The following is a 12,160-nucleotide window of genomic DNA, read 5'->3' as shown; positions in this document are numbered from 1 at the left end:
CAAAAATTAATTCTATGAATTAAAATTACTTACCTCCCCGGCAACGGCGTCAAAAACTTGTTGTGCAAATTTTAATGTACTCGCAAGCGCACGAATCTATTGTAGTATAGATCAATGGTGACGAGTGTCGATCCCACGAGGAGGTGGATTTTAATTATATATAGAATTAATTTTGTAAATGGGTGGTTGAAATTGTGGTGGAAGTGATTTAAATTATCCTAAAATTGGAATTGAGATGGCGATAATAAATTCTAAAATTGGAATTGCAATGGCGAGAATAAATTGAAGCGAAATCTATTGAAATGACGTACTTGGGTATCTGGATCCGTATCAACATGCATCATGGGCTAAATAATCCGTATTAATGCCAATTAAATCATGAGGGGGGAATCCACACCTCATGAACCACGCTCTAATCAATATGGTGCTAAGGGCTTATCGTGCCAAATAATAATAACCTTGTACTAGAGGGCCGGTGAAACCAAGGCGGTACTAGACAAGAATATTATTATTTGTCGACGAGAAGTCAAAACATCCACAAAAACTAGAGGGGAAGAGAAAATAAATTTACCAAATTAAGCCCATGACACATGTTGAGACTTCACCTTCAACCCAAGCTTGAAAGAAAATTAGCCACTCATAATTGAATTAGGGGCAAAATGAAAATTTATTAAAATACGAAGAAAATACAAGATGGAGAAGAAATTACAGAAAATGGATCCCAAAAATGGATTCAAAGATATCAAATTAGGGGGGAGAGGCCTCCTTTTTATAGATACATGGAGTAAATCATGGCCATCGGATTAAAAACAGTTTGGACGCTCAGGATTGCACCATGTCATCAGTCAACAGTACGCGGTTTGACCACGCGGATGAACAGTAACACGGTTTGACCCGGATGAACAGTAACGCGGTTTGGTTGAAAATAATCCTGTGTGATGCATGTACCGTACGCGAGATTTTTTCGTCCACTGATATGGTGCCACGTCACCATCAACAGTACATAAGAATTTTAGCCCAACAGGATCGTGACACCTCATCAGTCAATGCCACATCATCGGTCAATGCCACGTCATCGTCCGTCTATGTGAACAGTGTCGTGAACAGTAACGTATACAGTATCGTACACGTGAATAGTACCGTACATGTGAACAATGCCTTCTGTTGTAATTGGAGGTAAAACTCCTATGGAAATGTGGTCTGGAAAGCATGTACAAAACTATGATTCCCTTCGTGTATTCGGGTGTCCAGCTTATTATCATGTCAAAGATGGTAAACTGGATCGCCGTGCTAGAAAAGCTATCTTTATGGGATTCAAAGGTGGAGTAAAGGGCTTCAAGCTTTGGGATCTCGAAGACAAAAAGTTTATGTGTAGTAGAGATGTCACATTTGATGAAGCTTCAATGATGAAAACTTCAAGTTCTCAGCAGGTGGAGAACAAGACCAAAGAGGTATTGCAGCGGGTGGAGTTTGATGCAACTCCATATGTACCAGTTAGTTCAACATCAAAGAAGGGTTCAACTATGGAGGTGACACCTAGAGTTGAAGAAGAGGTTGTTTCTTCTGATGTCCCACAAAATAAAGAAAGAATTGATGATGTAGATAATGATGATTTTATAGCAACAAGGAGGCCAAGAAGAGAGATAAAGAAACCCGGATGGCTTACTAAAGATATGGTGGTAGCCTATATACTTCCAGTTATTGATGATGACATCCCCAACACTTTCGGTGAAGCATTACGCAACAATGAAAGTAATCAGTGGAAGTTAGCCATGGAGGAAGAGATGAAATCTCTCCATCAAAACTAGACTTGGGAACTTGTAAAGTTACCAAAGGGGAAAAGGGCTATTAGCAATAAATGGGTCTACACCAAAAAGCAAGGATCTCCGAATCAAACAACTCCTCGATACAAGGCAAGGCTCGTGGTAAAAGGTTTTGCTCAAAAGAAAGGTATTGACTATAATGAAGTTTTCTCTCCAGTTGTAAAACATACTTCCATTCGTATCCTACTTGCCTTAGTTGCAGAATATGAGTTAGAGTTGGCTCAATTGGATGTTAAGACGGCGTTCTTACATGGAGATTTGGAGGAGGAAATCTATATGATTCAGCCTTGTGGTTTCAGAGTTACTGGAAAGGAGAATCATGTGTGTAGGTTGATTAAATCTTTGTATGGACTGAAGCAATCGCCAAGGCAGTGGTACAAAAGATTTGATCAATTTATACAAGGGCATAAATTCACCAGAAGTGAACACGATCATTGTGTTTACTTTAGAAGACTACCAGATGGAGCTTTCATCTATTTGTTACTCTATGTCGATGATATGCTTATAGCTTCGAAGAATAGAGATGAGATCGAAAGATTAAAAAAGCAGCTGGCTTTTGAGTTCGAGATGAAAGACTTGGGTGATGCACAAAGAATTCTTGGGATGGAGATTTGTAGAGACAAGAAGAATGGGATCGTATGGTTGACTCAAAAGTCTTATTTGAAGAAAGTGCTAGAAAGATTCAGTATGGATGACAAAACTAAATCGGTATGTACACCTCTAGCTCTTCATTTCAAATTAAGCTCTTCTTCATGTCCTAGATCTCAAGAGGAGCGCGATTACATGGCTCGTGTTCCATATGCTAGTGCTGTGGGTAGTCTTATGTATGTTATGGTATGCACAAGGCCCGATATATCTCAAGCAGTGAGCATGGTTAGTAAATACATGCACAATCCGGGTAAAAATCAATGGCTTGCGGTAAAGTTGATTCTCCGATATCTGTATGGGACAGTTGATGTTGGGTTATTGTTCAAAAAGGATTGTGGTCAACAATGTGTTGGGTATTGTGATTCTGATTTCGCTGGAGACCTTAACAAGCGAAGATCAACAACGGGCTACGTATTCACATTGGGTGGAGGTCCGGTTAGCTGGAGGTCGATTCTACAATCGACAATTGCTCTGTCCACTACGGAAGCAGAGTATATGGCAGCAACTGAAGCTGTAAAAGAAGCTATCTGGTTGAAAGGCTTGTTTGGTGACTTGGGAGTAATCTAGGAGAACATTGCGGTCTTCTGTGATAATCAAAGTGCGATATTCCTTGCGAAGAATCAAACATATCACGCTCGGACGAAGCACATAAATGTGAAATATCATTATGTGAGAGAGATTATCGAGAGCAGTATTGTGTTGTTGAGAAAGATCGATACCAAAGATAATCCATCAGATATGTTGACGAAGGTAGTTTCTGGAGTTAAGTTTCAACATTGCTTGAAATTAATTCAAATCCTTCGATTGTGTTAAGATATGTCATTCGGGTATTTTGAACTACGGTTGGCTTAATCCCAAATTTTGGATACGTAGGCAGTCATAGAGATGAAGCCACTTTGGGGATGATGGTTCATTGGTAGTCGGCTCAGATTTGAAAAATTTTCGCCGAGGTGAAGATTTGTTGAAGTCAACAAATTGTTGGTGCAAATTTGTTGAAGTCAACAAATTGTTGGTGCACCAACAATTTGTTGAAAAATAATAATAATTAAAAATTATATTTTTAATTATTTTATTCTTAGCATAGTAATTCATTTCTCCTATAAATAGCTAAGGATTTCATTCATTTGAAATCATCCTAAAATTGTTAAGCTTATAACTTTCTAAGCTTTTAAGTGAAGTGAGAGAAGTGTGTTTGGGGAATTTATCTTTCCTGCAGAGTGTGAGAGTACTGGGTATATTTGGGTTTCTGGGAAGTGAGATTCGTTACTCAAATATTGTACTCTATTAATTGTTAAATAAACAATTATTCTTTCTTGCCTTCGTGGATGTATGTTTAATTACTGAACCACGTAATTCTTGTGTCTTTTATTTTTCTATAATTATTTGGTGCGCTTGATTCCGCATTCCGCGCACAACAGTCCTAAGCCATGCTTCATTGGCTTCATGTCTTAGATTGTCTTAACCTTGTATTTATTTTTCTTTTCCCTGAATGTTATTACCCAGAAAAGAAAATTCGTACAATTATCAAAAATTGCATTATGAATGTATATGTTCAATTTCTGCCTCCTTGATATTAATATGCATTGTATTGTAAATATACAAATATAAGCATATATGCACTAAATTTTTGAATATATAATATTTCAAAAGAAGCATGTTGTATATTTCATGCAATGTCATGAGTTGATTGCCATTTGCAGACCAATTGAACCTATTGACCTTAGCCCTTTTCTCTTATCTAGTTCAATCATTGGATTAAAATCACAATAAGTAAGAGATCTATTAAAAGTTTACAATGAAAAACATCCGCTGATTCTAGTTCTGATTCTGATTCAGAATAGTAAAGTGACTAGAATATAGCTTTGAGAAACCTCTATTAGAACTAGAAACCCAAATACTTATGTCCAATTAAAACGCTTGCATATTTGTTATCCTGAAATTTTTGAACATTTCTAATCATTGAATATGATTTGCCCAAAGCCTCCCTGCCTATTGTGTTTAAGAGTGCCAGATAACGGGCTGATCATGCCCTAATGATTTAAACCAGTTGTTTAATCAATATGCATTGGTGTCTATGCAGACTACTAGAATATCATTAACTTACAAAAATCAGATTTTCCAGTAATGTAGAAGGCAACTCTATTTCAACCTAAGATTCAGCAGGCTGCTAACAAGCTTCATAATTTTTTCTTCATTGATGACCACTGACACTGGGAAAAAAGAAAAGGAATTGTCAGTCCCACAATTACACAATGGTTTGACCAAAGCATGAGGAATCTAGATCTGGTTCCTAACAGGTTTGTCCTTCAAACAATATAAATGCCTAACCAGTAATAGCTCTCATAATTTAGAAAAATGCATTTAGTGTTCCAAAATTTCTATGTCCTCGTAAATCAAGAAGTTATCAATTTGTACAGTTATTAAGTACGGGTTCATCAATTTTGAACCTAAAACAAATTAAGCGGTAAATTTATTGAGCCCCTAGGGAAAGGTGAAAGGACCACCAGATAGATTGACTCTTCTAGCAATATTATTGCTTGTGGCAATAGCAGTATAGCACTGTGTGTAAAGAAATTACAGGAATGTTGACTCTAGTTTTAGTTTCGGAGTAACGGTACGATATTCCGTCTTGATACTTGGATGAAAAGCTTTAGGAGAGCCAGAATAGTGAATATTACTTGATAACTCTTACCAAAGTGCCACACTTCTCCAATTCCAAAGGGGCATATGATCTGCACATTTCCACAATCATTTTTACAAGAAAATTGTTTTGATGCTTTGATGGACCAGAATAACAAAATGATCTGCAACAACACCAAATAATATTGATGAACAGTGGATCGCTTGCATTTTGTCACGGGATGAGTGTTTTGCGCAGCTAACTTGTGCGGCACTTAGACAACTTTGCCGAATATTGCTAAGTAAGCCTAGAGATTCTCGAACAAGAGAAGAGACCAATTGAGCCAAAGAAACTTGTATTGCACAAAGAGAGATTACAATGCTTGTTGGATCCAAATGCTTAATGCCATCCCATATTTATAGGGGAGGCTTTGCCTAACTTTGCCTAACTTCACCTAACTTCACCTAACTTTGCCAAACTTGGTCAAACTCTAGAGTATTTTACAATTTCCTAGCTATTTGCATGTGCTGGAATTGTATAAAGTATTCTAGAATATTTACATGTTCACATGTGCTAGAGTTGCCTAGAACCTTCCGGAATTGGGCCAAGCTAGCACTCTTGGCCTTGTGTTGGCTCTCTAGCCCGAAATTGTGGGCAATTGGGCTAGCGAATTGGGCGGTCCGCAACATCCTCCCCCACCTAAGCTCGCGGCGTCCTCGTCGCGCTCTCGTGCTTGAAGTGCTGGATGTGCTCAGCGAATTGCCACAAATCATCTTCCCGTTCCCAAGTGGCTTCGCTCTTGGGGAGGTTTTTCCACTTCACCAAGTACTCGCTATGTGCTGGCACGCCCCTCCTCGAAACCGTTCGGTCCGCAATGATGTAGTCCACATCTTTGTCGAATGCGGTGACAACGGCAGTTGGCGCCCGCCTCGATTCTCCGCGACTTGGTTCTCCCATGTCTTCATGATATGGCTTGAGAAGGCTCACATGGAAGACCGGATGGATCTTGAGTCTTGGCGGAAGTTGGAGTTGATACGAAACGTTGCCTACACGTCGAACAACTCGGAAGGGTCCCTCGTAGCGCCTCACTAACCCCTTGTGAACTTTCCGCAAAGTCTTGAATTGTTGGGGTAGGAGCTTGATCATGACTTGATCTCCTTCCTTGTACTCAACATGCCGTCTCCTTGTATCAGCCCATTTCTTCATTTTCCTCGCGGCTTTGTCGAGATAGGCTCGCGTGATGTCCGCTTCCTCATGCCATTCGCGGGCGAGCTTGTGTGCCGCGGGGCTTTTCCCTCCGTAAGTCGAGGCTATAGCATTGGGGGTCATGGGCTGGAATCCCATGATGATCTCGAACGGACTCTTGCCTGTAGCCTCGCTTCGCTGCAAGTTATAAGAAAATTGGGCGATGTCGAGTAGCTTCGCCCAATCCCGCTGGTGAGCGCTCACATAATGCCTCAGGTACATCTCGAGGAGGCCATTAATGCGCTCGGTCTGCCCATCCGTTTGTGGGTGGAAACTTGTCGAGAACTTGAGATCGGTCCCCAACATCTTAAAGAGCTCCGTCCAAAACCGCCCAGTAAACCGAGGGTCTCGGTCGCTCACAATGCTCTTCGGAACTCCCCAAAGCTTCACAATGTGCTTGACAAATAGGCGGGCTGCCTCGTCCGCTTTGCAATCGACGGGTGCAGCAATGAATGTAGCATACTTGCTGTATCGGTCGACAACGACCATGATGCTACCGCAACCTTCGGACTTGGGTAGTGATGTGATGAAGTCCATGGAGACACTCTCCCATGGCCTTGTTGCTAGTGGTAGTGGCTCTAACAATCCCGCTGGAAGTTGATAATCCACCTTGTCTTGTTGGCACACAAGACAAGTTCGCACATATGCCTCGATGTCGTCCCTCATGTGCGGCCAAAAATACGAGGCTTGAACTAGTGCGGTGGTGCGCTCGATTCGTGGGTGACCAGCCCACTTAGAGTCGTGGCACTCCTTGATTACTTCCTTCCGCAAGTTTCCCCACCTTGGCACGAACAGCCGATCTCCCTTGGTGAGGAGGATGCCTTCCTCTTGCCAAAACCGCCTTGTCTTTCCTTCGAGCACCTTCTCCAGCAAATCCTTTGCTAGCGGATCTTGTTGGAGGCCTTCCTTGATGCGTGAGACAAGGTCGGACTTTGGTTGGCTCATGCTAAGTGTTGCCAATTCCGCCTTGCGGCTTAGAGCGTCCGCAACAACATTGGCTTTCCCCGGTTTGTACTCTAGCCGATAGTCGAATTCCACAAGGAAATCTTGCCACCGTGCTTGCTTCGGACTCAACTTCTTTTGAGTTTGAAAGTAGCTTGTCGCCACGTTGTCCGTCATGATCGTGAAGTGTGAGCCAAGCAAGTAATGTCGCCACACTCTTAGACAATGGATGATGGCTGTCATCTCCTTTTCTTGCACCGTGTAGCGGCGTTCCGTGTCATTTAGCTTTCGACTCTCGAACGCTATTGGGTGGCCTTCTTGCATAAGGACTCCACCTATGGCGAAATCTGAGGCATCCGTTTGAACTTCGAAGGGCTTGGTGTGGTCCGGAAGAGCGAGGACTGGTTCCTCCGAAATTGCCTTTTTCAACTCCTCGAATGCACGCTGGCACTCTTCAGACCAATGCCACGTTATGTTTTTCTTGAGCATATCTGTCAAGGGTGCCGCCTTGGCTGAATAGCCCTTAATGAAGCGGCGGTAGTAATTCACCAGCCCAAGGAATGAGCGAAGCTCGGGTACTTTCGAGGGAGGCTCCCAATCGAGGATGGCCTTTACTTTGTCATTCTCCATCATGATCTTCCCGCCCGCAATCTTGTGGCCAAGGAACTCCACCTCTTGTTGGGCAAACGAGCACTTCTCTAGTTTGAGGAAGAGCTCATTGTCTCGAAGTACTTGGAGGACTTGTTGCAAGTGTTGGGCATGATCCTCGAGTGTGGTGCTATACACCACAATGTCGTCCAAGTACACGACCACGAAGCGGTCGAGGAATGGTTGGAGTACCTTGTTCATGAGTGTGCAAAATGTGGCGGGTGCATTAGTAAGGCCAAAAGGTATCACAAGGAATTCGAAAGACCCGTACCTTGTTGTGCACGCTGTCTTCAGTTCGTCTCCCTTGGCGATGCGCACTTGATAATACCCGGAGCGCAAGTCAAGTTTGGTGAAGTACCGTGCTTTGCCAAGCTGGTCGAACAAGTCTGCAATCAAGGGAATCGGATACTTGTTCTTGATAGTGATCTTGTTGAGCGCTCTATAGTCGATGCACATCCGCAGCGATCCATCCTTTTTCTTTTGGAAGAGGACCGGTGCACCGAATGGGGCCTTTGAGGGGCGAATGTAGCCTGCATCCAGTAAGTCTTTGAGTTGTCTCCGCAACTCTTCTAATTCAGGTGGCGCCATGCGGTAGGGTGCCAAGGCTGGTGGCTTCGCGCCTTGTTCCAGTTCAATCGCATGATCTACCTCTCGCGGAGGTGGGAGCTTCTTCGGAAGTTCTGGAGGCATCACATCCTTGTAATATTCGAGGACGGCTTGAATTCGTGGAGGGACTTGGTTTGGCGACGTTCCGCTATTTCCTTCCTCATTTAGTTCCCGAATGGAGACCAAGAAGCTTGGGTCCTTCTTGAAAGCCCTTTTGAATTGCATGGCGGAGAGTGTCTTCTCCTCGGACTTGCCTCGCTCCGTGGGTACCATGCATGCTTTACTCCCGTCGAGGATGCTTAGGGAGTTTGTAGCGGGCAGTGGGAAGGCATGGACTTGGTCGAAGAATTCCATGCCGAGGACCATCTTGAAGTCGTCCATGGGCACGATGGAGAAGTCAAGCTTTCCGCTCCACGTACCAAGTGTGATGTGCACGCCTTGTGCGATTCCCGCAATTGGCTTGGCGGGTGAGTTCACAGCCTTCATTGTGCCTCCTTCCTTGGTGGCCTTGAGGCCTAAGCGCTTGGCCTCGTCTACGGACACGAAATTGTGTGTTGCTCCCGTGTCTAGCAGCGCGCGAACGGACTGACCGTTTACCTTTGCGCTTACATACATGAGCCCTTTCTTGACGAGTGCGGGCTGTTGGCGATTGAGTGCGCCGAGGCGTTGGAGAGAACCCATGCTGAGTTGGGGTTCCTCCGTGGACATTGCGGGGTTGCTCTTGAGTTGGGCAGCAAGAGCATTAAGCGACCTCTTCTCCGGACAGTCGCGTACCTAATGAGGACCATTGCATATGAAGCATGGGCTTCGCGGCTTTGGCGCCTCCTTCTTGCCCTCCGATTTTCCTTGCCAACTCTTGTTGCTAGGCGGTTTTTTCTGCCCCCAATCTTTGCGGTTGTTGCCCTTGTCCTTGCGACTCTCTCCCCCGCCTTTGCCTTGGTTGGCCTTTTTGTCCTTGGATTGGGTAGAGTATTCGGTGAGCGACTCCGCAACGGCAATGGCGTCGTCAAGTGTTTGAACACCACGCCTATCAAGCTCGGTCTTGGCCCAATCCTTGAGGCCATCTTGGAAGTAGAAGAGTGAATCCTTGTCGGACATGTCGCTTATCTCCAACATGAGGGTAGTGAACTCGTTGATGTAGTCCCGAATGCTACCCGATTGCTTGAGGCGACGTAAGCGCACTCGCGCTTCCTTCTCCGCATTGCTTGGGGCGAACTGCTTTCGGAGTTCTTGCTTGAAGTCGGCCCAAGTGTCGATGGCGCAAATGCCCTTGCCCATCTCGCCATGCTTGCGACGCCACCATAGTTGTGCAGCGCCTCTAAGATAGGTGGGTGCAGTGCCCACTTTCGATGCCTCATCTCGGACACCCATGGCATCGAAGTATTGATCCAGCCCAAAGAGGAAATTGTCCACGATGGTGGCATTGCGTGTGCCATCGTAGGTGTCAGGCTTTGGCACGTCAATGCGGCGCGCATCACTCGAGTTTGCGGAAGCTGGACTTGTGGAGAGTGTGCGCTTGTGCCATGCCCAATCCGAGCGGACTTCATCCACTTCCGCACGGACAGTACGTAGTTCGTCCTGAACAAAACTACGAAGTTTGAACAACTCATCATGGAAAGAACGAAACTCACCTCGGAGAATGTTCGCTTGCTCATGGATGAGAGCTTTTGTGGCCACCGTGAACTCGGCGTATTCTCCCTCGAGACCATCCACTCTTTCCTCCAATCCCACGAGGCTATCTTGAGCGGCGGACAATGCTATTTCGAGAGTGCCTACACGAGGCTCCAACGCATCCACGGATAGGGCCTTGGACTTGCCGCGAGTCTTGCCTTGGGCGCGTTCTCCCTCTCGGCCACGGCTTGGTTCCGGTGGAACATCCACACCAACAACACCCTCTTGTGCTACGTTCGAAGGGTTGGCCATTGCTTCGTGAGCTAATTTGCGTGCGTGCAAACCTTAGCTCTGATACCACTTGTCACGGGATGAGTGTTTTGCGCAGCTAACCCGTGCGGCACTTAGACAACTTTGCCGAATATTGCTAAGTAAGCCTAGAGATTCTCGAACAAGAGAAGAGAGCAATTGAGCCAAAGAAACTTGTATTGCACAAAGAGAGATTACAATGCTTGTTGGATCCAAATGCTTAATGCCATCCCATATTTATAGGGGAGGCTTTGCCTAACTTTGCCTAACTTCACCTAACTTCACCTAACTTTGCCAAACTTGGTCAAACTCTAGAGTATTTTACAATTTCCTAGCTATTTGCATGTGCTGGAATTGTATAAAGTATTCTAGAATATTTACATGTTCACATGTGCTAGAGTTGCCTAGAACCTTCCGGAATTGGGCCAAGCTAGCACTCTTGGCCTTGTGTTGGCTCTCTAGCCCGAAATTGTGGGCAATTGGGCTAGCGAATTGGGCGGTCCGCAACAATTTGCTACCTTTTCTCGTTCTTCCTAAAGATTTGGAAAATGGAGATTTAGTTTAGTGACTCTTAAGTCTTGATTAATAATAAAATGAGTAAGATTGTTTGCGCTCTAAAAATTATTCTAAACATTCGATTATTTTATATATTTATATATTAAATTTTAATACGTACATTTTTTAAAATATAAAAAAAATTCTTATTTAAATCATTTAAATTAACTTATTTAACCATTCAGCCCACCCAAGAAAATCTATTAAAAATATTTAGTGCATACTTATAGCAATAAAATCAAAGCCCTGTTTGGCGGCGCAGCTATCCTAAATGGGCCAGTTAAGCTATAAACAATTTATTTGGCACAATGTCAGTGTTAGTTTTTATTTGTTAAAAATTATGTTCAATATTAAGCATATAGACTTTATTTGCCCTCAATAACATTTAAAAAAATTTATAAAAAAAAAAGAAGAAGAAGAATTTCAAAAGATGCTTGATGCTCACTACTAGAAAAATGAGTTTTACTAACACTAATTTAGCGTCAGTAATTACTTTTATTGACAATTTTTAATTGTGTCAGTGTTGCTCAAGCCAGAACACACTGACACTAATTTTTTGTGTCAGTGATTTTTGTGTCAGTAATTTGTTTCACTATAGTATCACTAAAATAATGACACGATGATATTGGTATTTAATAATACTATTTACACGTCAGTGATTTATGTGACTATAGTATCAGAAACTGATTCGATAATATAAAAAATTCTTATTGTTATTTTAAATATGTAGAGTCAGTATTTAATAATGTTATGTTGCTTTTGGTTAATAGTATATTTTTATTTTAATTATATTTTTCGTGTTTGTTGTACAACCAAAAGAAAACTCGAAATATATTTATTATTAAATATCTTGCAACACAATTCATATAATAAACATCTCAAATACATCACTTAAATTAAAACAATTCAACTACATCACTATATGTAAAAGACTTAACATAAGTATCAAATTAAATTTTCAACAATCTCTAAACAACAAGTGCTAACTACTACTCAATTAAGTTTCCAACCCAAAAGAAAAAAAAAAGCACAAGGTCACTCAATATCCATCCACGGCTTCATTTTTTTCCCACCTACAAGTGCATAAAATCAATTAGTATACTGTGAAAAATAAATCTTAGTTATTTTGAAGCAAAAATACTCATAAATTACT

At 42.7% G+C, this 12,160-nt stretch overlaps 2 protein-coding genes across 2 annotated transcripts in view; both read right to left on the bottom strand.

Annotated features, from left to right (window-relative positions):
- Window positions 1-12,160, bottom strand: part of LOC102611359 (wall-associated receptor kinase-like 2) — a 155,030-nt gene that overhangs the window by 110,725 nt on the left and 32,145 nt on the right. The window lies entirely within an intron of this gene.
- LOC127901486 (uncharacterized) lies at window positions 9,307-10,581 on the bottom strand. Its single transcript, XM_052438915.1, has one exon. The coding sequence runs from the start codon at window positions 10,453-10,455 to the stop codon at window positions 9,307-9,309; it is 1,149 nt and encodes a 382-aa protein (XP_052294875.1). The 5' UTR covers window positions 10,456-10,581.

The sequence above is a fragment of the Citrus sinensis genome, chromosome 3 (assembly GCF_022201045.2).
Source record: "Citrus sinensis cultivar Valencia sweet orange chromosome 3, DVS_A1.0, whole genome shotgun sequence".
In the NCBI taxonomy this organism is placed as follows: Eukaryota; Viridiplantae; Streptophyta; class Magnoliopsida; order Sapindales; family Rutaceae; genus Citrus; species Citrus sinensis.
The sequence above is the reverse complement of the archived record's forward strand: the minus strand, read 5'-3'. Positions and strand labels throughout refer to the sequence as shown.

Excerpts from the sequence above, each read along its gene's own strand:
- LOC127901486 (XM_052438915.1), bottom strand. The coding sequence starts at position 10,455 with ATGGCCAACCCTTCGAACGTAGCACAAGAGGGTGTTGTTGGTGTGGAT.